The 27,416-nt window shown below is 59.4% G+C and overlaps 1 protein-coding gene across 5 annotated transcripts; it reads right to left on the reverse strand.

Annotated features, from left to right (window-relative positions):
• Positions 1 to 495: 495 nt before the first annotated feature.
• Positions 496 to 27,413, reverse strand: CCDC88B (coiled-coil domain containing 88B). 5 transcript variants are annotated; one of them, XM_043551220.1, is made up of 27 exons: positions 27,224 to 27,413; positions 26,395 to 26,540; positions 25,992 to 26,103; positions 25,439 to 25,508; positions 25,211 to 25,269; positions 22,625 to 22,708; positions 21,817 to 21,957; positions 21,374 to 21,516; positions 21,034 to 21,115; positions 20,714 to 20,872; positions 16,097 to 16,243; positions 14,181 to 14,319; positions 13,920 to 14,098; positions 13,156 to 13,296; positions 10,911 to 11,699; positions 10,515 to 10,639; positions 9,700 to 9,841; positions 9,451 to 9,594; positions 8,985 to 9,146; positions 6,476 to 6,753; positions 4,680 to 4,823; positions 4,277 to 4,463; positions 2,759 to 2,904; positions 2,491 to 2,586; positions 1,914 to 2,065; positions 1,198 to 1,476; positions 496 to 795 (listed from the first exon to the last, which is right to left on the reverse strand). In XM_043551220.1, the coding sequence occupies exons 1-27, from the start codon at positions 27,287 to 27,289 to the stop codon at positions 743 to 745; spliced, it is 4,365 nt and encodes a 1,454-aa protein (XP_043407155.1). In that variant the 5' UTR covers positions 27,290 to 27,413; the 3' UTR covers positions 496 to 742. The 5 variants fall into 5 exon arrangements, 4 of the variants coding, with proteins under 4 accessions (XP_043407155.1, XP_037761348.1, XP_037761347.1 ...); XM_037905420.2 differs by having other exon boundaries at positions 10,911 to 11,696; positions 25,992 to 26,100; positions 27,224 to 27,410; XM_037905419.2 differs by having other exon boundaries at positions 10,911 to 11,696; positions 27,224 to 27,410.
• Positions 27,414 to 27,416: the final 3 nt, after the last annotated feature.

Below are 27,416 nucleotides of genomic sequence, written 5' to 3' on the forward strand. Positions count from 1 at the left end.
AGTGGGGAGGTGGTGCAGAGCAGGGGGTGCAGTGAGGAGGTGGGAGGATGCAGTGGAGAGGTGGTGCAGAGGGGAGGTGGTGCAGAGCAGGGTGTGCAGTGGAGAGGAAGGAGGATGCAGTGGGGAGGTGGTGCAGAGCGGGGTGGAGTGGGGAGGTGGGAGGATGCAGTGGGGAGGTGGTGCAGAGCAGGAGGTGCAGTGGGGAGGTGGTGCAGAGCGGGGGGGTGCAGAGCTGAAGGGGGCAGAAAGGGCTCCTGAACTGTGGTTGTGAAAGTGGTGTAACCATGAGAGCGGAAGGAACTGGTGGCGCAAGAGCGATGTGGGGGAGGGCTGGGAGGAAACCCCTTCCCTCCCATCAGTGCCTGGGGGGAAGCGGGGGAGAATGGGCGAGGCGGTGGGGAGGGGCAAGGGGAGGAAATGGAGGGTGCATGGGGGCGAGTGAAGGGGTGGGAGCGGGCGTGATGTGGGGCGGGGTGGAATGACAGCAGCAGATGGGACGATAAATAATACATTTTATTTCTAATAAATTATAGAAAAACAATACAAATCCTGAGCCAGTGTCAGGGCAGGAGTCCCTGTGGGGTGGTAGGGATAAGGGGCTGAGATGGGGGGTGGGGGGGCAGAGCCAATTCTCTGTGCCCCTGGCATGTTGCTGGAGGATCCTGGGAGCTGGGGCTGTAGCAGGACCCCTTCCTGGTTCGGTTCCCTGCATCGCTGTCATCCAGGCGGGGCTGAGCTAGGCTCACTGACTGAGCTGGGGCGAGAGCGGTGCCTTCTCCTTCCCTTGCAGTAGCCCTGGGCAGAGACAGGACCCCCAGTTACACCTGCCCCAAGCCCCCAGTCGATCTCAGCTCTCTGGATCCCCTGCCGTGCTCCAACTGGACCCCCCACTCCAGAGGAGATCCCCTCCCTGACCCCCACTCTTCCTCCCCCCTCTCTTCTGGTTGTTGGGGGAGAATCTCTCTCTCTGCCCCCCCATCTGGGAGTGACACCCCCAACCAGTCCCTGCCCCCCATCTGGGGGTGACACCCCCAATGTCCCTTCTTATCCAAAGATGATGCCCCCCAGTCCCTGCCCCCATCTGGGGGGATGCCCCCATAACTTAGGGACAACACCCGATATCTGGAGTAAAGTCTTCCCCAGTCCCTGCCCCCACAATCTCTCTCTGTATCCCCACATCCGGGGATGACACCTCACCTCTCTCCTCACTGCCAGCACTGGGGAGTCTCTGCCCCTCCTGGGCCTCCCAGGAGGCAGCGGCCTCCTCGCGGGAGCCCCCCAGGAAGGCAAGGGGGCGCTGGCGCTGCCGGAAGCGCTGCCGGGGGGTGGCGTCCCCAGGCCCGAAGGACTCGCTGACCAGGACGCGGGAGCTCAGCTTGCGCCGATTTAGCCGCAGGTTCACCCTCTGGGTGTCGGGCAGGCTCAGCATGCTGCTGGCCTTGCGCAGGGGCACAGGCGAAGCAGGGGCGCCGGAGTCTGTGGGCAAAGCTGGGCTTAGTGGGGCAGGGGATGGTGAGTCCTGCGTGGGAGCACCTTGCACTGCCATCCCGGATGCCTGGCTCCCATCCCTGGCCTGGTTTTCCCCCACCCCTAGGGGCTGGGAGCACTGAGGGGCCATCCCGGATGCCTGGGGTCCCATCCCTGGCCTGGTTTTCCCCCATCCCTAGGGGCTGGGAGCACTGAGGGGCCATCCTGGATGCCTGGGTCCCATCCCTGGCCTGGTTTTCCCCCATCCCTAGGGGCTGGGAGCACTGAGGGGCCATCCCGGATGCCTGGGTCCCATCCCCTGTCCCAATCTCTTCTCATCCCTAGGGCTGCAAGCACTGCATGGCCGTCGTGGATGCCTGGGTCCCATCCCCTGTCCTGATCTCTGCTCCCCACATCCCACGAGGTGGAGGGTCCTGGACACTCACCCCCATCAGGTGCGCGTCCATCCTGCCCAAGTCCCGGCAGATTCTCAATGCTATTGGCCCCCTCAGCCAGGGGGCGCTGCTGTTCCCGGGAGGGCTCGCGCCGCGGCTTCATCAGCTTCTTCATCTTGTCCGCGATCCAGTTGCTGCTCTTCCTGTGGGGTGGAGGGAGCAGGAGGGTCTCATGCTTCCGGGCAGGAGCTGGGGGGCCTAGGCCAGCCCCCCACACGCATCCTGGGAGATTCCACCCCCCCAACACTGACCCATGCAGGGGGACTCAGGTCAACTGTCAGGGAGGGTCCCTGGCTCAGGCTGGCCCTGGGAGGGGGGGAGTCCTAGGCTCTGGGAGGTGTATCCCTAGTTTGAGGAAAAACGGGGGGGTCCCCTGGCTGGGGCCAGCTTTGGAGGGTTGGTGGCTCAGTCTGTTTCAGGGGATGGGGGGCCCAGGATGGCAGAGAAGGTTCCCGGGCGAGGGGGCAGGTGTGGAAGTCCATGGCAAGCCCTAGGAGATTCCCTTGGCTAGGGCTGGCCCCTGCGGGGTCCGTGGCTGGGGCCAGCCCTGGGGGGTGGACACACTCACTTGTTCTTGGGCAGCGCTGGCTCCAGCACTCGGTATTGGTCCATTATCTTCTCCACCAGCTTCTGTTTCTCCCGGCGCAGCTCGTTCAGCTTATCCCTGGGGGGTGAGCACAGGACAGCATATGAATCTGGGGGTGACCTCCCTGCCCGCTGTACTCCACAGCAGGACTGCCCTGCGCCCCCGACACCCCCAGCCGGCCTCACCAATCTGCCCCCTCCCTGCACACCTCCCGCACTGGCCCAAGGGAGGCACTCAGGGGGGCACTCACAGGTGCTGGCGCTGCTCCGAGTGATACTGCTCCCGGCTCTCCATGCTGCGCTCCAGCAGGGTGCGGTTCTCCTGGCTCAGTTTCTGGATCTCCTGCAGCAGGTGTCGGTTCTCCTCCTCCTGGTTCCCCTTCACCTGGGCCAGGAGCTGGGGGGCAGCAGAGTTATGAATAGGACGGGCCATGCCCCTCTGGGCTCCCCCTCACAGAGGGAGTGGGGCTGGAGGTGCAGAATGGGGAAAGCACTCTCTGATTGGGGGTTCAATGGGGAGGACCAGCTCCCATTGTTTGCTTGGAGCAGGGGGAGCTGGGCTGTGGGTGGTGTGATGGAGTGCGAATTTTTCACAATCGTTGGGATGAATAGTGTGCGTGCCTCAGTTTCCCCTATGTGGTGCCTGGCTAACTAGATGGAAGGAAAAGATGGTTTACTCCTTGCAGAGACCCAGAGCTATAGGCGTGTCTGATGCCTGGGGTCTGGGCCCAATGCCCATGGAGAGTCCCAGCAGACAAAGACCAGTCCAATTGGCTGGATATTTGGCACCTGGCGACTAACGACCATGGATGGCCCCCCCACCTTAGGAAGCCAGCAGGTGTGACCAGCTGAAGAAAGAAGGACTAAGGAGGGCCAGGTGACAATGGTTGCCAGGAAAGAGGACAAAGGACTGGGGAGGGGCCAGGTGGGGTTGTTAAGTGTGGGTGATTGTGACTAAAGAGGGGGGGGCAGAGGGCTCTGGACAGTCCCAGAAGGTCTTGGTTGTAACTTTCCGTTCTCTGTGTTAAGGAAGGACTTTCTAGGCTGTGTTCCACGCACCTAATAAACCCTCCTGCTGTGACGGCGCTGGCTGAGGGACTCCAGGTTAAGGAAGTCGGGGGTTCGCTGCTCCCTTCGGGTGTGTAAGTCTCCCTCAGGTGCCCAGTTCAGGTGGACTCGCTGAAGGGAGCTTGCAGCGTGACCCAGGGGTGCTGAAGGCTCCAAGGTTTGGCCCCAGGAGGTGGTGAAGCCAAGAGCCCTGCCCTAGTGAGAGTGTGACCCTCAGGAGCTGACACACTGAAGGGGTCCTCCCAGAGACTGTTTCAGAGCACCGGGGCTGTGGATCTGTGGCAGGTGGCTACCGGGGTGGGGGTCTGGAGGTATCAGGGGGTCTGCATGGGTCTCCAACCGGGGGCGTAGTGGGGGAAAGCTGGGCTGGGAAGAGAAAGGTATCGGGCAGTGTGTGTGTTCTTGGCGGGGTCAGAGTGGGGGAACGGGGTTGGGGGAGGTCAGGTGTTGCACATCTTGCACTAGTCTCTGGGTAGGATACAATGGGGGGGTTCAGGCTGGCGGAATGGGGCTGGGAGGTACCAGGGGTGGAATTGGGGGTAGTGGGTTCCACACCTCGCTCTGCTCCCCAGTGGAGGGGGCAGGGGTACCGCAGGCAGGGTTGGGGGCTGCACACCTCGCTCTGGTTTCTGGGGGGACCTACAGTGGGGGGTTCAGGCTGGGGAGCGGGAGTACTGCAGGCAGGCTTGGGGGTTGCGCACCTCACACTGGTCTCCGATCCGGCCCAGCGCCACCTCCAGCTGGTGGTTCTGCTCCCTCAGGGCGGTGCCCTCAGCCTCCAGCCGCGCCTGCTCCAGCTGCAGTCCCGTCAGCCGGCCCCGCAGGCCCCGCAGCTCCCCTTGCTGCTCCTCCTGCGCTCGCTCGGCCGCTGCCAGCACCGCCTGCACCCTGCGCAGGGCGAGGGGTCAATGGGGGACTCCGAGGGGAAGCCCACGCACTGCCCCCATCTCCCACTCCCCCCACAACCTACAGACTTCCCACTACCCCCACATCCCAGTCCCTCCCACTGCCCCCATATGCTAGGGACCCCCCATCCCATCTCACCACCCACCCCAACGTGCAGGCCACCCCTGTCTCCCATATCCCGGTCCCCCCCGTGGTTACCGTGCATGCTCGTCCTGCAGCCGGGCGTGCTGTTCCCCCAGCTGCCGGTGTTCCCGCTCAGCCCCCTCCAGCCGCTCCCGCTCCCCCCGCAGGGCTGTCTCCCGCTGCTCCAGCCCGGCCTGCTGTGCCACCAGATGGCTCTGCCTGGAGGGGGAGAGAAAGGGGTGAGAGACCCCCCCAGGAGGTAGCCTCACTAACCCCTGCTACTCCACCATGGTTACCTGCCTTGCAGCCCTGCCCGGTGTCCCCTCCACAGTCACCTGCCCTGCTGCCCCCACATTCGCTTACCCCCACAGGATGCCCCCCATGACACCCTGCATTCACCTGCCCCGCAGCTCCCCGGGCCCCATCCCCGTTGGGGTTAACTGGCTTGCCACCCCATTGTGCCCCCCAATCCCTCTTCCAGGGTTACCTGCCGTGACAAATGTAGGAATTACTGTTAGAGTTTTATGACACGAGTGACTCGGTTTCCCCACTGACTTGGTATTTAAACCTTCCCGCCTAGTGAGTGGCCAGTTCTTTAAGGCAGAGGGAGAAGGGACAGTTGTGAGCCACCTAGGCCTGCCTGGGCTAAGCCAGGTACGTGATCCAAAAGCGGATGTAATCGACCCAGATACCCGGAGGGCCCCAGAGAAGCAATGGGGACCGCCGCGAGCCAGGGCAGGCTGCACGCTCCAGCTGGGAGCACACCGGGAGTCGGGAAGGGGGTTTCCATTGCTGCAGTACGTCCACCCCTCAAGAGGCGGTAGCGACAGACTTCTTCTCTCAGCCCCGCTGTGTCTGCAGAGGGGGTTAACCAGGCCGACCTCGCTCAGGCCACGTCTACACTACAGCTGTGCTGTTGCAGTGCTGGGCTGTGGTACTTCCTACATCCACAGAAGGGTTTTTCGGTGCTGTCATTAATCCACCTCGCCAAGAGGCGGTAGCTAGGCCGACGGAAACTTTCTTCCATTGACTTGCCGTGTCTACGCCGGGGGTGGGGGCGACCTAACTCCAGTGCTCAGGGCATGACATTTTTCACAGACCTGAACTTTTCCTAGCGGTTGGGTCCATCTCATTTTTAAGTGTAGAGCAGCCTGAGTCCAAACCTCCTGGGTGGGCTCCCAGCCCCTTTGGCGTTCGGTGGGGGACCCCTGTGGAGCTCCCCTGACAGTTCTATACTTCACCCCCAGTCGCAGAGATCTGCGATCAGAGCAGTCACCAGTACGTCTCAGCAGCTAATCCGCCCGAGCAAGTCCTCCCCGTGCTGAGAGGGGAGGGCCCAGCCAGGCTGTTCCCAGGCTCTCTGGGTTAAGCTGGGCTTCCCCATCTCACCAGGGGCTCTGTAATGCTGGATTCCAGGGGATTAATAAACCTTGCTTGGAACAGGCTGAGCTGGGTCGCTGCATATCCCCCCCGGGTGCCTGGCTCCCTGGCAGGGTAAAGCCCCTCTGAACTCAGTGGGACTGGCTGGAGAGCCACAGGGGTGCTGGAGCCAGGAGCCCCAGCCCTCGGCATGTCGAGCTGTGGACTCGGCCTGGTGAAATGCTAAGCCCAGGATCTGGCACATAACAGAGCTCCTCCCAGAGGGGCTGTAGATAGGCTGAGGGACCAGACCCCCCAGAGAACTGAGACGCCTCCCGTAGGGTTAACTGGCCTGCTGCCTCCTTGTGCACTCTCAGCCGCTCCTTCCCAGGCTTTCCTGGCCCTGCAGCTCCCCTTTCCCCTGGGGTTCCCTGGCCTGTCACAGCCATGTGCCCCCAACTCCTGCCCTGGGGGGTTCCCTGGCCTGGTGCCCCCCAGCCCCTTCCAGTTACCTGTCCTGCAGCTCTCGGTGCTCCTGCTCCAGTGCCCGCAGGGCCCCCTTGAGGCCGGCCTGCTTGCCCAGCAGCCCCTCCAGCTCAGCACCCTGGCGCTCGTGCAGCAGCGCCAGCTTGTCATGGTTGCGCACCAGCCCTTCGTGGCGCCCGCGCCACTCGTCCCTCTCCTGCCGGGCCGCCCGCACCTCAGCCTCCAGCCCTGCCACTCGCTCCCGCAGCTCCGACGCCCGGGCCTCCAGGGCTGCCTTCTGGGAGCGCAGCGCCGCCTGCTCCACCTGCCAGGGGAGGGGACAATGAGAGACACGGGGTGGGGGAAGGACAAGAGAGACCATGCAGGGGAGCGGGAGGGGGAGGGGGAGCCAATATCTCACCTGGAGGGTCCCGCACTGGATCTGGGGTTGGGGCAGGAGGGCTTGGGGGAACAAGGGGCATCCAGGGGGCGCAGTGTCTCACCTAGGGGCTCCACACTGGGCCTGCTTGTGGGACAGTGGCGTTTAGGGGGTTAGTATCTTACCTGGAGGGCCCCACACTGGATCTGGGGGTAAGGGAAGTGGGGGACAGGGGAATTCAGAGGGCCGGTGTCTCCCCAGGGACCTGGCTAAAGGAGAGAAGATGACAGGCTGTACAGAAGGCTGAGCTGCAGACAGGAGGGAAATTGCCAGGGAATCAAGGATCAATCTTGGGCCTGATCCCGATCCCGTTTAATATTTTCATTAATGACCTTAGCCCAAAAGATGGGTGTGAACAAAGCCTGCTGAGGACAACAGAGTTGGGAGCTATCGGCCATACAGAGGAGCGAAATGTTACACAGAAAGAACTGGATAAACCTTGGGGGCCAGAGTGACAGACATGGGATGAAATTGTATAAAATGCAAGGTCATGCCACTAGGGTCTAATATTTCCTCTAGACTGGGGGCTCATCTCCTGAAAGCAACAGAAGGCAAGAGAAGCCCCAGGGTATGGGTTGATCGCAGGATGCCATGAGCCACAAAAAAGGCCAATGCGATCCTAGGCTGGATCCGGTGAGGGATTTCCAGGAGTGATAGGGAAGCATTAATGCCCCTGGGCGGGGCACTGGGAAGAGCTCAGCGGGAACACTGTGTGCAGTTCTCATCACCTGTGTTCAGGAACAAGGGATCCAAACTGGCCCGGTGCAGAGAAGAGCTCTCAGGCTGAGCAGGGGAGCAGAGAACTGATCTTACGAGAGGAGTCTGAGCGAGCTCAGCCTGGCCAGGCAAAGGCTGAGAGGGGATCTGGTTGCTCTCTATAAATACACCAGGTGGGTTTAACCCCAGGGAGGGAGAAAAGCTACTGAAGCTAAAGGAGAATATTGGCACAAGAACAAATGGGGACAAACTGGCCAGGAATCAAAGGAGGCCTGGTCTACACAGAAAAGTTCTATCAACATCAGTCAGATGTGACACCCCCCTTTCCCCCCCACCCCCCAGTGCAGACAGCGCTGGGGACAGAAGAGGGCTTCCATTGACACAGCTCCCGTCGTTCAGGGAGGCGATGTTCCTATTCCGACAGAAAGCCCCTGCTGTCAATGCAGGCTGAGTCTGCCCTCGGAGGCTGTGCTGGCAGAGCTATGCTAGGATAGCCTGTGGTACAGCCATACCCAGAGGCTGGCAATGAGAAGGTTTCTACCCATCAGAGGAGGGAGGTTCTATAACAGCCTCCCCAGAGGAATTGTGGGGGGCAAAACATCCAGCTAGTCTTAAGACAGAGCTTGAGACATTTGTGAGTGGGATTACACGATGGGGTTGTTTATGGTGGAGGGGGTCAGGGCTCGGCAGCCCTGCGGGTCACTCCTGGTTTATGTCTTATGTTCCTAATTATGCTTCAGGGCTTCAGCCGGGCACCTGCAGGGTCAGGAAGGGTTTTTTTTTTTCACCAAAAGTAATTCTGGGTTGGTTTGTTTTTTTCATTATCCTCTGAAATGTCTGAGATCTGCTGCAAGTGGAGACGGGACGCCAGGCAGGGTGGGCCAGGCTCTGAGCTGATCCAGAGAAGCTTTTATCTAGCTGCCTGGCTGGTGGGTCTTGCCCAGATGCTCAGGGTCCAGCTGATCACCAGATTGGGGGCTGTGAAGGAATTTCCCCCAGGTCAGATTGGCAGGGACCTTGGGATGTTTTCACCTCCCCATGCAGCATGGGGCATGGGTCGCCTGCTGGGATCAGCTGGGCATGGTTCATTGCAGCGATTCCCTGCCAGTGCAGGGTACTGGGGGTCCCACAGCCTCCCCTGTTCTCTGCCTGGGGCTCACAACAGGAAGGGCTCCTGAGGGCTCTGGTTGGGTTTATTTGGGATGACTTGTCAGACTAGATGATCTGGGGGTCCCTTCTGGCCTTAAACTCTGACTCAATGGAGGGCCCCACACTGGGCTGTGTGAGAGGGACAACGGGGGGTCGGGAGGTTCAGACGGGCTGTCTCACCTGGAGGGCCCCACAGGGGGCTGTGTGAGAGGGACAATGGTGGGTTGGGAGGTTCAGATGGACTGTCTCACCTGGAGGGCCCCACACTGGGCCTGCAGCCGCCCACTCTCCTCTCGCAGGCCTCCGCTCTGCCCCTGCAGGCTCAGCAGCTCCCCCTGCAGGGCGCCCAGCTGCGACTCCAGCTGCCCCAGCCGCCCCATCAGAGCCTCTTTCTCTGCCAGCAGCGCCGCGTTCTGTGGGGGAAGCATCAGCAAGTGATGGGGGGTCCCCAGCTCCCCTCAGGGGCCTCCAGCCCCACAATCTCTGCCCCTGCTGAGGAGAGGGGACAGGAATCCATAGCCCCACAGAGTCTATCAAGGGGCACAGTCCCTTCCCTCCATCTCCCAGCCCTGCCCAGACTCCCTGAGGGGCCTCCCATCTCAGCCCCCTTCCCTGCCTCACCCCAAAGGCGGAGGGAACCAGAGAGCACCAGATTCCAGCCCCCCCACCCCATCCCAAAGGAAAGGCCCCCCGATACACCCCCTGTGCTGGACTTACGCTGCGCTCCACCTCGATGAGATGCTTGCTCAGGGTGTCACTCTCCAGCTCAGCCCGAAGCCCCAGCGTCGGCTCGGGGTCCCCCTGGCCCTGCTCCACGGCCCCCAGAGCCTCGGGCGGGTGGGCCCCAGGGCTGCTCTTCACCTGGACATAGAGAACAAGGGAGGGAATGAAAGGGAGCAGGAGGGAGCTCATGACTACTGCAGCCCCGGCCTCTCCCAGCAGAGGGCGCTGGGGGTGGTATCTCACCTGGCACAGCTCTTTCCCCAGGTGCTGATTGAGGGCGAGCAGTTCCTCCACCCGGCTGCGGAGGGCGCCGATCTTCTCCTCCTTCAGAGCCAGCATCTCCCTGAAGGACGACTCCAGCCGCTGCTCCAGGCTCTGGTATTGGCTAGGACGAGAGGGGGGCACATTAGACCCAGGAGCCCCTGGAAACTGCACCAGCCCCTTCCTGAGATCCCTGCCCCCCAGCTCCCACACGACCAGCCGCCCCCTCCCCAAGATCCCTGCCCCACGACCAGCTGCCCCCTCCCCGAGATCCCTGCCCCCCACCCCCCACAACCAGCCTCCCCCTCCCCGAGATCCCTGCCCCCCAGCCTCCCCCATGACCAGCCACCCCCTCCCCGAGATCCCTGCCCCCCAGCCCCCATGACTAGCCACCCCATCCCTGAGATCCCTGCCCCCCACGCCCCCACTACCAGTCGCCCCCTCCCTGAGATCCCTGCCCCACAGCCTCCCCCACGACCAGCCTCCCCCTCCCTGAAATCCTTGCTTCCTAGCCCCCATGACCAGCCACCCCCTCCCTGAGATCCCTGCCCCCCCATCCCTCCTGTCCCTATCCCCTGCCCCCTATACAGCCCCCTCCCCATAATCCCTCTGCCCAGCCCCCCAGACCTTTGTCCCCCAAACCTCACCTGTCTATCCCCCCAAGACACCTATTCCCCCACCCCCTCCATTCCCCAAGATCCCTGCCCCCCAACCATCTTGTCTCTCGTCTCCCAAGATCCCTGCCCCACCACCCAGTACACCCCAAGTGTGGGTATGGGCCTTCTGCAGATGCCTACCTCTGCTGGGTGCCCTGCTGCTCCTCCAGGAGGCGCTGCTCCTCCTCCCTCCGCTCCAGCTGCTCCCGCAGCCGCACCAGGTCAGCCTCCCGCTCCTGCCCCTTCACCTTCTCGCCCAGCAGCTCCTGCAGGAACAAGCAAAACTCTGAGAACTGAGTGGGGCACCCGTGGCCCCCCCTTCCTGCCTCCACTACCCCAACCAGGACCCTGACCACTGGGCAGGCTTCCATCCCCATTCCCTGTCCCCCACTGTCACCTGCAGGGTGCCCCCCACAGCCCTGCTCCCCACAGTGCCCCCTGCTGGGAGAGGCCAGGGGGGAGTAGCCAGGAGCTCCCCCCACTCCCACTCCTGCTCCTTACAGCCCTGGCGCTCCCTGCCCCTGATGCCCCCATCACCTCCCGCAGAGCGGCTGCGGCCTTGCGCTCAGCTGCCAGCTGCTCCCGCAGCCCCTTGCTCTCCTGCTCCAGCTCCCGCAGCCGCTGCGCTCTCTCTCTCAGCCCGCCCAACTCCAGCGCCTGCAGCCGGCTCTGGGCCTCCAGCTGGGCGGACCGGCGGCCCTGTTCTGCCAGTGCTTCCTCTTGGGCCTGGGTCTGGGCCCGCAGACGCCGGGTCTCCTTGTCCAGTGCCCGGCGCTCTCTCTCGGCCTGGCTCAGCACCGCCTCCAGCGCCCCTCGCTCGCCCTCCAGCTGGGTCAGGGCCGCCTTGTGTTGCTCCAGCCCGCGCTGCAGGGTGCCCAGCTCGCGCTCGGACGCCCGTAGCTCCTCCGCGGCCTCCCGCGCCTGTTCAGCCTGGCGCCCAGCCCGCTGCCGCTCCGCCTCCAGATTGGCCCGGGTCTCCACCAGCTCCCGCTCGGCTTGGCTCAACTCTGCCCGCAACGCCTCCCGCTCCTTCTCCAGCGCCTGGGCCTCGGCCTCCAGCTGCCCCAGAAGCAGGGCCTCCAGGTGCTGCTGCTCCAGCTCCTGCCGCAGTCTCAGCAACTCCTGCTCCAGGCGCCCCCGGGCCTCCTGGGAGGCCGTCAGCCCCTCCAGGGCCTTGGCGTGAGTGGCCTCCAGCCGGCGCAATGCCTCCTGCAGGCTGGATGCCTGCTCCTCTACCTGGCACAGCCGGCGCCCACTCTCTGCCAGTGCCTCCTGCTGCTCCTGGGCCCAGGCGCCTGGGTCCCCCTGGCTCTGCAGAGACTCCTGCTGGGGGGAAGGGGAACAGAGCTGGTCAGGGGCACCCTAGATTCCCAAATCCATAGCCACGTGCCTGAGCCTCCCTTGGTTCCCTTGCCCAATGCCTAGGAAGGCAGGAATCAACCCCCCACATAAATGCTGCCCCCAGGCATGATGCAGGATTGCATCTGATCTGGACAGAGACAAACCTGGCATTGGTACCAGGGACAATTCAGCAGGCCTGTGAGGATTCACTGCCCCCCAAGCTGCCCTGTGCCCTAGCCCGCCTCCAGCAATAGCATAGCAACTGGATGTACTGAGGGATGCCCTCTATTGCCTCCACAAGCCCAGGGTGCCTCCAGCCCCTTGTAGTGGGAACTCAAGAGGAGGGCCCTGCCCCAGGCTGATCCCCAGGGGTCCAGGCTGCCTTTGAGCCGCCTGCCTACCCATGTGTCCTCCTGGCCTAAGCCATATGAGCCAGCCCCACCCAAAGAAGGGCAGTTTTGGTAATAGGGTTATGATCCCCGTGTAGGACTCTGCACCCACAGGTTTGGTGTTGCTATTCCTGAGGGGAAAGGGGGCGAGGCATGGCTGGTGTTCTCTGCTTCCAGACCAGACAACTGCCCACACCTGCCTGAAACCCTGGTCATTACTCGGGCGCTAGCCCATGCTCCTGCAGCTTCACTGCTCTGGGGTCCAAGCCAGCCAGATTGAAGCTAGCTCCACTAGGTCTGCACTAGCAGCAGTCACCCCCCATGACTGCAGTGTCGCAGTTCCCTGAAGGGGCAGAGAGCAAAGCTGGGTCTCAGGACAGCAGGACATGCTGGGGTCCTGGCTCCCACTAACATGGGCTCTGGCGGAAGCCTGGGCTCCCAGGCCGGCCTGAGGACCCGGCGATGCTGGATCCCAGGTGACTAATCAATGCTCCCTTGGCCTGGCCAGGCTGCCCAACCTCGTTGCAGATCCTCTCTGGGCGCGTCACTCCCAGAGAAGGAAGAGTCTCCATGGCAGTCTGGTCGCAGTTGCACTGGTGGGGGGAACTCACGGGCGGAGCAGGGGGGCTGACACCCAAAGGCCCAGACCTGGAGTTGCTGTGGCTGCATGGCTGCTCTGGGGTCTGGTGCACTAAAGGGGTCACTGGCACTGCTGGGAGACTGTGTAAAGGCTGGGGTGTAACAGCCCTGTCAATCTGTGACAACCTGCAGCCAATCCCCTGTCCCCATGCTCTGCCATGGCATTGGTCTCCTCCAGTGGGAGACAGGCTGGCAGCAGGGTGATGGGATTCCCACCCTGCCCACCCACTCCTCCAGCCACTCAGGCTCCAGGCAATGGGACTGACCCCTTCATGCTGCCTGCAGCCATGTGGGGGCACCACGCTAGGGGCACGCCAGGGCCTGTTGCCTTCCCTGCAGCGCCCCTCTACTGCCCCAAATGACAATACCTTGCACACCATGCCCTGCCCTCCCCGCCGGGCACCGTGCCCCACCTGGCAGTGCCGCTGCTCCTGCAAGCTGCGCAGCTCCCGCTCCAGCTGCTCCTTCTCCCCCAGCAGGGCGGCACTCAGCTCCTCCCGCTCCTGGCAGCTCCGGGCCCGCTGGGCTTCCAGCTCTGCCCCCAGCCGCTGCACCTGTGCCAGGCAACTGGAGGTTGAGGGGGGACTGGGCCGGCATGGAGACAGCCCTCCCCTCACCCCACAGACACCTCCCATGAAGACACCCTCTCTCCCTGTACCCCAACACACAGACCCCCCCGCCGAGGCACCCCTCCCCCCTTCCACTGACCCCTCCACAGAAACACCCCATCTCCCATCACTCCCCCACAGAAACAACCTATCCCCGTCCCCCGCACCACAGCCTCCTCCACAGATGCCTCTTCCTCCACCCTCTCCAACACACAGCCCCCCCAGAGACCACCCTTCCGCTAAAACCCAGCAGATTCCCCCTCTCTATCCTTCCCCAACACACAGACCTCTCCACAAGCCTTCCCTAAAGAGAGATCCCACCCTTCAAATCCCCACAGCCTTCCCCGGCACACACAACCCTTCCTATCCCCAAAAAACAACATGCAGACACCCCCCCGACACATACTCGACTCCTCACCAGATAGCCCCTGGTTAAGGAATGGGACACAGGGTCTTTCCCTTCTGGGGGGTGCCAGCTCCAATCCAGCCCCAGGGCCGGGGGACTGGCTGGCTGAGAGGTGGGACAGACAGGGCCTTGAATTCTCTTCTAGGAGCCCCATCTCCCTCACCTCTTTGCTGAGGGCCTTATTCTTCTGCTCAAGGCCCGGACTCCTGGGTTCTCCCGGGGCCTCTAGTGCCTCCTGCAGCCTCCGGCGCAGCTCCTGGTTCTCCCGCTCCAGCGCTAGCAGGCGGCTGGATGTCACCTCGGTCACCTCGTAGCTCAGGGACTTGGGAGTCTCAGCAGGGTCTGGGGGGAGACAGTGTCACATCAGTGAGCCGGGAGGGGGCAGCTGGGGGGCCTGGGGGAAAGGGGAGAAGGAGGCACTCACCATTGGGAGCCTCACTGGGCTCCTGCTCCTCTTCCCAGGACAGGTGCTGGGGCACCCCCAGATTCTGCCTCAGCTCCCCCTCCAGCAACACCTTCTCCTGCTGCAGCTCCTCCAGCCGCTGACGCTCCCGCTCCTGCTCCTGGGGGCAGAGAGTGACCCATGCGGGAGTTTTCTGTAATAGCCTTATTACGTCTCCCCCTCGGCCTTGGTACTGTTGCCCACTGATTGCAGAGGGGCTACAATGCTTCTCCTGGCATGGAACAGGAGGCACGAGGGTCTGGGTCCAGGCTGGGCTGCATCAGCAGACCCCCAGAGACAGCAGACTCCAGGCTGCAGAGACAGCTGAGGGAGCGTGGCAGGGCTGTGTCGGAGAGCAAAGACGAGAGGTGTCGGGAAGCAGGGTGAGGAAGAGCGGGGTTCACAGCCACATGGCGGTGCCCCTGGCCCTGGCAGACAAAGGGGACAGGGAGAGGGCGGATGGAGCTCAGGGGAAGCAGGGGCCGGGGCCCAGCAAAGCAGGAACTCTGTCCGGAGCCGGCCTCTCTCACGCTAACCCCAAGACTTCTGACCAGGTGATGAACGAAGGTTTTGAACCAGTCGCCTGGTGTTGCTGCCGTTGCTGACTGAGGCCTTGTCCACACTTGACACATTTCAGTGGCACAGCTGCAGCGCTTCAGAGCGGACCCTGCCGAGCGAGCGGAGGGACTCTCCCGTCCCATTAGTTAATTCACCTCCCCAAGAGGTGGTAGCTAGATCAGCAAAAGAATTCTCCCAGTGACCTAACGCTGTCTACGCTAGGAGTTAGCTCGGCTTCACTGCGTCTCTCAGGGGGGTGCCCTGAGCCACGCTGCTGGGTCGAGTTAGCTTTTCAGTGGAGGCCAAGCCTAAGGAGCATTGCGCCCTGATGGGGGAAAAGTCTCTTGCGGGAGGACAGCTCAGCTGGACTCGCTGCAGGGAGCCACGGAGGGACACAGGGGTAGCTGGAGCCCAAAGGCCCAGTTTTGGAGTCCTGGAGGCCACAGGCCTGCCCCTGCAGAACAGTATAGACCCCTGGGGTCCAGCACAATAGAGGGGTACCCCCAGGAGACAGGTTAAAGGCTGGGACATAGACCAGACCCTGTGAATCCATGACACAGAGACTGTTAACATAGGGGCTGCCCTACACTTCTGAGAGAGTCCTACAAGGGGCACCATAGGGAGGGTCAGGAGCACTAGGTGTGGGGAGAGCTACTCCAGCCCAGCTTCTCCCAGCAGCAGGCGCTGTAAAAAGCAAGGCAGGAGCATTGCTTGTGGGGGAAGGTCCCTGCTACTCCAGCCCAGCCTCTCCCAGCAGGGGTGCCGTGGGGTGTGTGACAGACTGGGGAAAAGGTCTGCAGCATTTATTCTGAGGGCTCTGGGTCACTGGGTTTCTCTTGTGCCTTGCTGCCTGCCCGAGTGCACAGAGCTAGAACAGAGCAGGGCAGGGCAAACTGAGCCACAGAAAAGAGCCTCTCAGGTACCAGCTTCAAAGGAGTGATGGGAACAATGGCAATGGGGACCAGTTCCCCCGGCTGGCCTGGGGAGTGTTCCTCTTCCCAAGGCTAAGCCTGGTGTCAAAGGAGCCCTGACCTCCCCCTCACAAGTCTCTAGAGCAGGGAGAGGTTTGGGTGAGCTGGGAGAGGCCGGCCAGACTGCCAGGGACAAGGCTGACGGCCTGACTGAGACACAGAGACCTGCTGGCTGACCCGTGGCTGTCCCCAGGAGCTGCTCTGAGAGGGGTGAATCACGGGATCCCAGCTGGCACCTGTGGGGGTCACTTGGGGAAAGCCCAGCGAGGGGCAGTGAGCATTTAGCCTGGTAACAGGATAGGCTGTGTGCACAGGGGGCCGTAGGGGGCACTGTGGAGAGGGTGCAGGGGGCCCGTTGGGGGGTCTCACCTCCTCAACTTGATCTAATTGACTCCGCAGCAGTAGATTCTCCTTCTCGAACTGGGACAGGTGCTGGGCTCGGGCGCGGGCAGATTCCAGCTGCCCCTCCAGCTGGGCCTTGCTGTCCAGCAGGGCCTGGGAGAAGGCCCGCTCCTCCTGCCAGGGAGAGAGCCCGGTCAGAGCTCCCGAGATCCCCTGGCCCACACCTCCTCCTGTCAGGGACAGGGCCCCATCAGAGCCCCCCCAAGATTCACTGACCATCACACAGTCCCCCTCCGTCCCTCAGCTCCTCCAAGTCTAGCAATAGAAAACCATCAGAGCCAACTGCAAACAACGGAAACCACTTGGAGGCAAAGACAGACCATTACAACAGACAGGGACGGCCCTATCTAGGAATAGAGACAAGACTGTTTCAGTATCACACAGAATAGGGAGAGGTGCCCTGGAGCCAACCTTTACAATCTACATACCACACAGACTATGCTGACAGCTTGTGCCACACGCTCTCAAAGAAACTGCGGAACCACCTGATCAACATCCTCTACAGCAAACAGGGAAAAATTAAGGATGAGCTCTCAAAACTGGATACTCTCATAAAAAAACAACCTTCCACACACACTTCCTCTGGCTGGACTTTACAAAAACTAGACAATACACACTTTGATTCTCTACAAAAGAAAAAGGACACTAAACTATCTAAACTACTACATGCCACAAGGGGCCACAACAGTGGTTCCCTTAACCCACCCAGCAATATTGTTAATCTATCCAACTATACTCTTAGCCCAGCAGAAGAATCTGTCCTATCTCAGGGCCTCTCCTTCTGCCCCTCCACCCCCACGAACATGATACAGTTCTATAATGACCTAGAATTCTATTTTTGACGTCTCTGACTCAAGGAATATTTCCAACACACCTCTGAACAACATACTAACCCACAGAGACCTTCCTACCAACACTACAAAAAGAAGGATTCTGGGTGGACTCCTCCTGAAGGTCAAAACAACAGACTGGACTTCTACATATATTGCTTCCGCCAACGTGCACGGGCAGAAATTGTGGAAAAGCAGCATCACTTGCCCCATAACCTCAGCTGTGCAGAACACAATGCCATCCACAGCCTCAGAAACAACTCTGACATCATAATCGAAAAGACTGACAAAGGAGGTGCTGTTGTCATCATGAATAGGTCGGAATATGAACAAGAGGCTGCTAGGCAGCTCTCCAACACCACTTTCTACAAGCCATTACCCTCTGATCCCACTGAGGGTTACCAAAAGAAACTACACCATCTGCTCAAGACACTCCCTGAAAAAGCACAGAACAAATCTGCACAGACACCCTTAGAACTCCGACCAGGGGTATTCTATCTGCTACCCAAGATCCATAAACCTGGAAATCCTGGACACCCCATCATCTCAGGCATTGACACCCTGACAGCAGGATTATCTGGCTATATAGACTCCGTCCTCAGGCCCTACGCTACCAGCACTCCCAGCTGTCTTTGAGACACCACTGACTTCCTGAGGAAACTACAATCCATCGGTGATCTTCCTGAAAACACCATCCTGGCCACTATGGACGTAGAAGCCCTCTACACCAACATTCCACACAAAGATGGACTACAAGCCATCAGGAACAGTATCCCCGATAATGTCACGGCAAACCTGGTGGCTGAACTTTGTGACTTTGTCCTCACCCATAACTATTTCACATTTGGGGACAATGTATACCTTCAAATCAGCGGCATTGCTGTTGGTACCCGCATGGCCCCACAGTATGCCAACATTTTTATGGCTGACTTTGAACAACACTTCTTCAGCTCTTGTCCCCTAATGCCCCTACTCTACTTGCGCTACATTGATGACATCTTCATCATCTGGACCCATGGAAAAGAAGCCCTTGAGGAATTCCACCATGATTTCAACAATTTCCATCCCACCATCAACCTCAGCCTGGACCAGTCCACACAAGAGATCCACTTCCTGGACACTACGGTGCTAATAAGCGATGGTCACATAAACACCACCCTTTTTCCGGAAACCTACTGACCGCTATACTTACCTACATGCCTCCAGCTTTCATCCAAACCACACCACATGATCCATTGTCTACAGCCAAGCTCTACGATACAACCGCATTTGCTCCAACCCCTCAGACAGAGACAAACACCTACAAGATCTCTATCAAGCATTCTTACAACTACAATACCCACCTGCTGAAGTGAAAAAACAGATTGCCAGAGCCAGAAGAGTACCCAGAAGTTACTTACTACAGGACAGGCCCAACAAAGAAAATAACAGAACTAGCCATCACCTTCAGCCCCCAACTAAAACCTCTCCAACGCATCATCAAGGATCTACAACCTATCCTGAAGGATGACCCATCACTCTCACAGATCTTGGGAGACAGGCCAGTCCTTGCTTACGGACAGCCCCCCAACCTGAAGCAAATACTCACCACACACCACACAACAAAACCACTAACCCAGGAACCTATCTTTGCAACAAAGCCCGTTGCCAACTGTGTCCACATATCTATTCAGGGGACACCATCATAGGGCCTAATCACATCAGCCACACTATCAGAGGCTCGTTCACCTGCGCATCTACCAACGTGATATATGCCATCATGTGCCGGCAATGCCCCTTTGCCATTTACATTGGCCAAACTGGACAGTCTCTACATAAAAGAATAAATGGACACAAATCAGACGTCAAGAATTATAACATTCAAAAACCAGTTGGATCACTGGTCCAATTACAGACCTAAAAGTGGCAATACTTCAACAAAAAAACTTCAAAACCAGACTCCAACAAGAGACTGCTGAATTGGAATTAATTTGCAAACTGGATACAATTAACTTATGCTTGAATAAAGACTGGGAGTGGATGTGTCATTACACAAAGTAAAACTATTTCCCCATATTTATTTCCCCCTCTACTGTTCCTCACACGTTCTTGTCAACTGCTGGAAATGGCCCACCTTGATTATCACTACAAAAGGTCCCCGTCCTGTCCCTCCCCGCTCTCCTGCTGGTAATAGCTCACCTTACCTGATCACTCTTGTTACAGTCTATATGGTAACACCCATTGTTTCATCTTCTCTGTGTATATCAAATCTCCCCACTGTATTTTCCACTACATGCATCCGATGAAGTGAGCTGTAGCTCACGAAAGCTTATGCTCAAATAAATTTGTTAGTCTCTAAGGTGCCACAAGTACTCCTTTTCTATTCACAGAGGAAACATCTGATGGATTGGGGTGTTTCTCATGAAAGTTTGGATCCTGGTTCCCGTGAGGCCAGCCAGCTCTGCAACAGACTGAACTTTTTTGGGGGGTGGGGGGATGGGGGTCAGGGGGGAGACCTACTTCATTAGCTAGGAAAGGGTTCGTGAGCATTTTATGATTTTGTTTTGTATTGTAACTATTTGTTTCCTTCCCTCTCATTTCTGGTGGGATCTCTGCTCTTGCTTAACAAAACCTACCTGGGTTTTATTATAAGTGTGAGGTTTACAGGAGCAGTGATTTAAAGTAAAACTAGTCAGCTGGGGTGCACTGCTCCTTTGCGGGCAGAGGAGCTGGGATTTCTGTGAGTAGCCAGCATCGGGCGGGGTATCACAGAGGAAGGACTGGGGTGAACCTATAGTTACCCTGCAAGGCAAAGACAGGCACAGCCCAGAGGAGAGTGCGTGGGGGCTGACACCCAACTGGGCAAGACTCCCTCTCGCTAGAGGCAGGGGGTAACAAGGTGATTCACAGTCCTGGGTACCCGAAGAACTGTCACACAGACCCCCTCTGTCTCCCTCCCCCACTCCTCCTGCTGAGAAACCCACACTGGCCTCCTGAGCCCCTTACAGCTCTCCATCCCCCGACTCCTCCTGACAAGAAGTATTGCCCCATTCCCCCCCCCCACTGGTCCCACTAGCCCCTCACTATCACCCCCACTAACCCAGAGCCCCCCACTGCCTTTGTGACAAACTAGGAATTTTGTGGTATTTTTTATGAATCCTATGTGTGCCTCAATTTCCCCTCTCTGTTCCAGGGTTGGCGGGGGAGGGATTAAGTTTGCTCTCAGGGCAGACTAGAGACATGGTGATGAGGGGCGTGTCTCACCTCCCTGTGAAGAGCTGTTAAAGAACTGGTTGAAACTCACCCAATCAACAGAGGGGCCAGAGAGACAAGACAAACTCATGACTCTGGATTTCCAGAGACCCCAGCTGGTGCCCAGAGGACTGGGGGGGTGGGGGAGACGGGCTGGGTGCTCTCCCCTGGGACTGACTAAGGAGGAAGTCAGAGAGTGTGGCTGCAGCCTGGCTGGGCTCTGGGCTGACCACATGGCACTAGGCATTACTTTCCTTTCTCTGTGTGGTTTGGTGTCACTGCATTAATCCCTTCACAGTGGGCAAGTCTCCACCAGGAGCCTGTCTCAGCTGGACTCTTCACAGCATGGGGCAGAGGGGCTGGAGCCCCAGAGGGTCAGTCTCAGCAGGCGGCCTGCCCTGAAGGGAGAGTGGAGTGGGGTTCCTCCAAGAGACTGTTCCAAAGCTGGGGGCATAGCCCTGATCCTGTGGATCCATGACACACCCCACATCCCCTGTGCCTCCTCCACCCCATGCCCCCTCACCTCCAGCTTCTCCCGGCACCGCTCCAAGGCAGGCAGTCGCTCCCTCAGGGCCGAGAGCTCCCCCTGCAGGCGCTCAGCCCGGGCCGCCTTCTCCCGCATGGCATCCAGCTCATCCCGGTACAGGCCCGCCAGGCGCGCCTCCCCGGCCACCGCCCGGTGCTGGGGGGAAGAGGTGCTAGGTTAGAGCCTGGGGCATTGAGGGTGGGGAGAACAGGGTCAGGGCACAGAGTCGGGGGAACAGGGTCAGGGCCCAGGGCACTGGGGCGGCGGGGGAGGAACAAGGTCAGGGCCCAGGACATTGGGCGGGGGGGTGTTGGTACCTCCTGTCGCAGCCTCCTCAGCTCGGCCTCCAGCTCCTGCAGCTCCTGGTGCTGATCCAGCAGCTCCTCGGTCTTCTCCTCCCTGGGTGGGGGGGAAAGGAGATCAGAGCCCCCAGGAGGGCACGTCAGGGATACCCCCACGGCCTCCCCACACACACACACTGGGATCCCCAGGTACATCCCTCACACCTATTCCCAATCCCCTTTAGGACCCCTCCTCACTAGAACCCCCCCATCTCAGGATCCCCCTCTTGTCCTCTGTGCCCCCTAATGCCCCTAGGACCTACACCCACTGCCCTCCCATCCCAGAACCACCCCATCAGTGCCCCCCCCAACTCACAGTTCCTGGCGCAGGCGCCGAGCCTGGCCCCGGGCGTCAGCCAGTTGCACCCTGAGGTGCTGGCGATTGTCCCAGGGCCCCTCGGGGGGCAGCGGGCCATGGGGGGACGACAACTCTCGCTCCTGCTGCAGCTCCCACAGCCTCTGCAAGACAGCTGGGTTACATGGGGTGGGAAGAATGGGTGGGGGTGGGAAATGTCCAGGGAACAACGGAAGGGGGAGGGGAGAGTGGGAGGCAGCACAAGGGGGATTTGAGGGGGGCAGAGGGATGGGGAGAGCTCAAGGAGACTGCATGAGGGGGAAGGGGTATCAGAGCCTCGGGGGGCCGGGGGAACCCAGGGAGCAGTGGATGGGAAAACCCCCAGAGAGGTGGAGGGCTGCAGTGGGGGGAGGAGTACAGGGAGGGCTGAGAGTGGCAGGAATGTGCCTGAGGGCCCCCCTCACCTCCGCACTTGCATCCCGTTCCTGCACCAGGCCCCGCAGCCGGGAGGACAGATCCTGCAGGACCCGTGTCAGCTCCAGGGGGTGCAGCTCAGCCAGCGCCCCCCACTGCAGGCTCAGCACCACCCCTGGGTCCTGTGTCACCTGCAACACAAGAGCAACATGTCACAAGCCCTGCACGCCTGCCCCTGGCACATGCCTCATGGCCTCCCCTCGCACGTCAGCTCCTCATACAGCATTCCCTCGCACATCAGCTCCTCACATAGCCTCCCCTCACAGGTCTCCACTCACATGTCCACCTCGGCATATGCCTCATGGCCTCCCCTTGCACACCAGCTCCTCACATGGACTCTCCTTGCATGTCAGCTCCTAACATGGCCTCCCCTCGCACGCCATCTCCTCACACAGCCTCCCCTCACATGCCAGCTCCTCACATGGCCTCCCCTTGCACGTCAGCTCCTCACACGGCCTCCCATCACACGTCTGCCCCAGCACATTCCTCATGGCCTCCACTCGCACGCCAGCTCCTCACACGGCCTCCCCTTCCCACAGCTCTCACAGGCCCACACCTCACAGCCCTTACACAGCAGCTCTTCGCACAGCAGTCTTGCCAAGGCCAGCCCCTTGCCCAAGTGCTACAGCCTCCCTGTCTACAGCTCCCCCATTATCCCTCAAGCCCCTGCATCTGGGCAAGGGCAGCCTGGTGCTCCCCGATGGGGTGCCACCTGGTGACTGTCCCTTGGGGATCAAGTGGGGGGACCTAGCCACAAGGATCAGAAGAAAAGGTCGTGCCCATGGTGGGTGTTCTTACCTCCTGGATGGCACTGGCCAGCGCAGTCTGGGTCTCGATGTCCAGCCCCTGGATCCGTTCAATGATCTCTGCCTTCCGCTCACACTGTGGAGGGAGCAGGTATGGGGCAGCACAGGGGGTGAGGTGCAGGGGGATGAGCAGGGGAGGGGGTGCATGGGAGGGGGGTGGAGGGATGAGGTGCAGGGGAAGAGAGGCAGCATAGAGTGGGAGGAGTTCAAGGAAGGGGAGGAGGCACAGAGAGTGGAGGGATGTGGGGTGACAAAGAGACAGCTGTCAGCGTCTGTCAGTCTCTCTTTCTTTCTCAGGGTGCCTCTGAGGGCTGCTATGGACCTGAGCCCCACGTTTCCCCCTCACCGCGGGATGCCCTAGTGGGACCGCTACTGGACTCCTGCCTCAAGATTGGGTGCTAACAATTCCAGAAGGATGTTAAAAACCTGGAGAGGGCTCAGAGAAGAGCCATGAGAACGATTAAGGGACTAGTAAACGTGCCATAGTGAGAGACTCAAGGAGTTCAATCTATTCAGCTTAACAAAGAGAAGGTTGACGGGTGACTTGATCCCAGTCTAGAGGTACCTACATGGGGAACACATATTTAATAAAGGGCTCTTCAACCTAGCAGCCAAAGGTCTAACACGGTCCAGTGGAAATTGAAGCTGGACAAATTCAGACTGGAAATAAGGTGTAAATTTGTGCCAGTGAGGGGAATTAACTATGGGGACAACTTGCCAAGGGCTATGGTGGATTCTCCATCACTGACAATGTTTAAACTACAACCAGGGCCTGATTTAGGGGCAGGCGACTGCCTAAGGTGCTGGGCTTGGGGGGCTGTTTTTTTTGTTAGCGACAAAAGGGAAAATAGAATGTTTGAAGTAAAATGTTTCAGGTATTCTGTCTGTGGATTCATTTTCCTCGACCCTCCAAGAATGCTGTCAGCCCTGCCCTCGTGGGCGTACAAGGGGCGGGGTGTTACCAGTCAGTCAGTCTGAGATATAAGAAGGAACTGAAGTGAAGTCAGAGTCCAGCTGTGATATTGTGACAACAGCACGAAGGTGAAGGGAAGAAACTGTGGTGTCCACGCAAGGATCCTTGCACTGAATCCAAGAGCTTTCTTTGTGCCTTGTGGTTCAACCTGGTTGTGTCAGATGCAGTGTCATCTTCTTTAGATTCAGTCTCTCTCTTTGGAGCACTGCAAAGGATATATGTCCTCTTTTCAGCACCAACTATCAGGTGGAAGATCCTCACAGACAATATTACAAATCTGACCGTGAAGCTGCTAAGTGACATTCTCTGAGAGAGCCGCATTGACAGTGTAAGGCCAGTGAGGTACCAAGTGACTGAGGTTTACAACACCCTCACGGAACTGGTGCAGTTGAGTAAAGCCAAGGCTGGAATCTGACACGAGGAGCAAAGCCTGGCAAACCAGATCACTGACTTCCAATTGCTGGTCTCAACTGTAGTTTGGCACAATATCCTGTTCCAAGCAAACGTTGTAAGCAAGGCATTGCAAACTCAGTCGATGGACATTGCAATGCTACTTCTTTAACAAGAATCTGCCTTGATTTCGTCGTGGCCGACAGAGACAATGGATTTGAAGATGCCATCACTGCTGCCAAAGAAATGGCAGAAAACTTAGGAGTTGAGCCTGTCTTCAAGAAAACTCGTATTCATTAGAAGAAGTGACAGTCTGGTTATGAGGGCAGAGATGAGGTGATGGGAAACTCAGAAGAAAAATTCAAGGGGGAGGTTTTTTTGCTCACTCGTTGACACTACTTGAGTGTCCATCAAAGAAAGGTTTGGACAAATGAAGGCAAGAAAAGTGACCTTTTGAACTAAAGGGCGAGGGTTAAAATTCTAAGGCTGTCACCTGCTGGAACCTTATTTAATACTGGTCCTCCCAATGTTGGGGCACAGTTCAATTTCTTGATGTTAGTACATTTCAGTTATTCTTAAAATTAAAAAGCTACTGTAAATTTAGAAGAAATTATTATTTTTTATTTGCTTATATATGGCATGAATAAATACAGCTTTACAGATCCTAGTGTGCAAACTGATCCTCTTATATGACAGGGATAAATCATGCATGCAAATCGTGCATCAAAGTCATTAAATGGGGTACAAATGCAGTAAAAAATAACAGGTTTTCAGAGTAGCAGCCGTGTTTGTCTGTATTCGCAAAAAGAAAAGGAGTACTAGTGGCACCCAAAAGTTTAACAAATGGAGGGCGAAGTTGCTCCTCGCCTGGGGCGACATTTGGTTGAGGGCAGGCCCTGACCATGACTGGATGTTGTTCTGTAAGATCTGCTCGGTAAGTTCAACCAGGAATTGTTTCAGGGCCAGCCTCTGGCCTGTGCTAGACAGGAGGCCAGACTGAATGATCACAGTGGGCTCTTCTGGCCTTGAAATCCATGAGACCCCTAACCCTGGGAGGAAATTTGCATTAACCCATAGTCCCCATTGAAGGCTGCTCTACGTCCCAGCCAGCCAGAGGCGCTACTGGGGGGCACAGGGAGACACCAGGTAGTGCTGGCTGCACAGACCCTCCTCCCTGGCGGGGGTCACTCCCCTACCCCTATACCCTCCACGTACCTGCACGGCAGCCCCCAGCAGCAGCAGCAGCAGCTTCCGCATCTCCTCGATGCCCTGCTCTAAGACAGTGGGAGGGAAGGTTGAATACAGCCAGAGACAGACCCCTTCCCCCCCTCCAGGGGATTAGACCCTGGGCCCATCCCCTCCAGTATCCCACCTCTCCAGCTCCTCAGAAAGGACCAGACCTATGGGCCCATTGAGTCCGGTACTGCCCCTCCAAACAGTTACCTGTCAGGGGGTCTCTGGCGAGAAGCTGCACATTAGGGGGAGTCATTAGAATCAGCTGCTGCAGATCATCCTGCAAAGGTCAAAGATCAGAGGTTGGGTGTCAAGAAGCTTTGACTACTGGGAGGGGGATTCCCCCTGCGTCTGTCCCATACCCGCTGGAGGAGCTCCCTGGGTGTCACTGTTGGGTGAGTGACTCCCTCAGCTGTGTGTCAGGAGCTGCACAGACGCTGACCACTTCCCCTTCCTGCCTGCCCCTGTGGATTGCACATTACAGAGGTGAGAGAGGAACAGCTCCCTGTGCACGTAGCTGGGGCAGCAGGCCCACAAACACGAGAGCATGAGTGTGCACAGACACAAGTGTGCAAATGCGAGCATGTGAAAGTGCACTGCCGGCAGAGACACAAGCGTGCACGTATGAGAGCACAAGTGTAGGCAGGCAGAAGGGGGTGAGGCAGACCCAAGCGTGCTCCTCAGACCCCCAGCCACTCCACGCCCCAGGGGACAGAGGTTCACTCCCTGGGCGTGCTGCCCCCCCCCATCTCAGCACCCCCACCTGGTAGAAAGCACGAAGCTGCCGCAGCAGGGCATGCAGGGTCTGGAGTCGCAGCCTGTCGTCGCCCTGCTGGCTCTGGGGTGGCCGGGCACGCCAAGGGGTCGGGTCTCTGCTGAGGGGAATAAAAAGAATGGGCCGTACAACACAGCCTGGGCCCCCCATTTGGGCCCCTCAAGAACAGCTGAGAGTCCCCCCATTGCTCCCCTGCTGGGCCCCCCAACACGGCCCAGAAGCCCTCCCAACACAGCCTAGGTCCCCCACTGCCTGCCCAGCTGGTCCCACCAACACAGCCCAGACCCTCCTCATGGCCCCCCAGCTGAGCCCCACAATAAAGCCCAAACCCCCCACTGCCTCCCAGCTGGGTCCCACCTCCGTTCCCCCTTCCTCACTGCCCATCACTCACATCAGCCCCATGACTTGGGTGAGGAAGGCTCCATCTACCAGGTGCAGGAAATACTCCCGGGCCCTCGCCTGCCTGTCTGGGGCACTGGGGCTTTGGGGTTCGTCCTGCACCCACCCCAGGGGCACCAGGTTCTCCAGCGTCCGCACCTGGGGAGAGGAGACAGGCAGCGCTGTTATTGCCCCTCCCTGACCTGGGCCTGACGCCAGTGCCCCCACTCCAGGGGGTCCCTGCTCACCCTCCCCCCGGGCCCAAGGTCCCCACCCCTACGAGCCAGGGGTCCTATGGAGGCTCCTGCCCTGCCCCTCACAGTGCACACAGGATGTGCTTCCCTCCCCCACGCCCGTTTCCAAGCTGTCTGTGGGAGGCCGGGCCCAGCCCAGGGTGTCAGGGCCAGGGTGTCCAGGCCGGCCCCAGCCTCCCCCACACCAGCCCTGGGGATGGGTCCTTCTTCCCTCTCCCCACAGACCACCCCCACCTCAGCCCAAACCCTCAACTCACTTCTAACCCCCCAGCTCACCCCAAGCGCCCATTCACCCCAACTTTTCCAGCTTCCCCCACCTCACCTCATTTAACCCCCAACCCCTGATCCCCTCCCTCCTCACCCCAGCCCCCTCTCCACCCCATTGCTAGAGGGGCAGGTACAGTGTCCCAATTGCGGGTGGCTTAGCAGGGCGTGGGAGGACAGGATTCTGCACGGTTCTATCCCTGCCTCGGCACAGCTCCCCGCAAGGGCATTGCTCCCTCTCTCCCGAGGGGCACAGCTCTGCCCAGGAAACGGCTCCCATCTCTCCCCAGAGAGACACAGCGCCCCTCTCCCAGCAACACTCACCCATGTGACAAGGGGACCTGAGACAAAGTCCCCCAGGCTCTCCAAGGCACGCCCGTCCCCATCCATCCTCTGCTTGGGTCTCTGTGGTTGGTGCGGGTCCCACAAAGAGGGCCCCTGCACACAGGTGCGTCCACTCCCCCCCACCCCAGCCAGGCTCCCCCTGCTCTGGTTTTCCGCGCTGCGCAAAGAGGAA

This window comes from Chelonia mydas, chromosome 7 (genome assembly GCF_015237465.2).
Source record: "Chelonia mydas isolate rCheMyd1 chromosome 7, rCheMyd1.pri.v2, whole genome shotgun sequence".
Classification (NCBI taxonomy): Eukaryota; Metazoa; Chordata; order Testudines; family Cheloniidae; genus Chelonia; species Chelonia mydas.

Excerpts from the sequence above, each read along its gene's own strand:
- CCDC88B (XM_043551220.1), bottom strand. The coding sequence starts at position 27,289 with ATGGATGGGGACGGGCGTGCCTTGGAGAGCCTGGGGGACTTTGTCTCA. Across the intron at positions 21,517-21,816 it reads AACGGGATGCAAGTGCGGAG|AGGCTGTGGGAGCTGCAGCA; the intron begins GTGAGGGGGGCC and ends GCTGTCTTGCAG. Across the intron at positions 9,595-9,699 it reads TGGGGAAAGAGCTGTGCCAG|GTGAAGAGCAGCCCTGGGGC; the intron begins GTGAGATACCAC and ends CTCTATGTCCAG.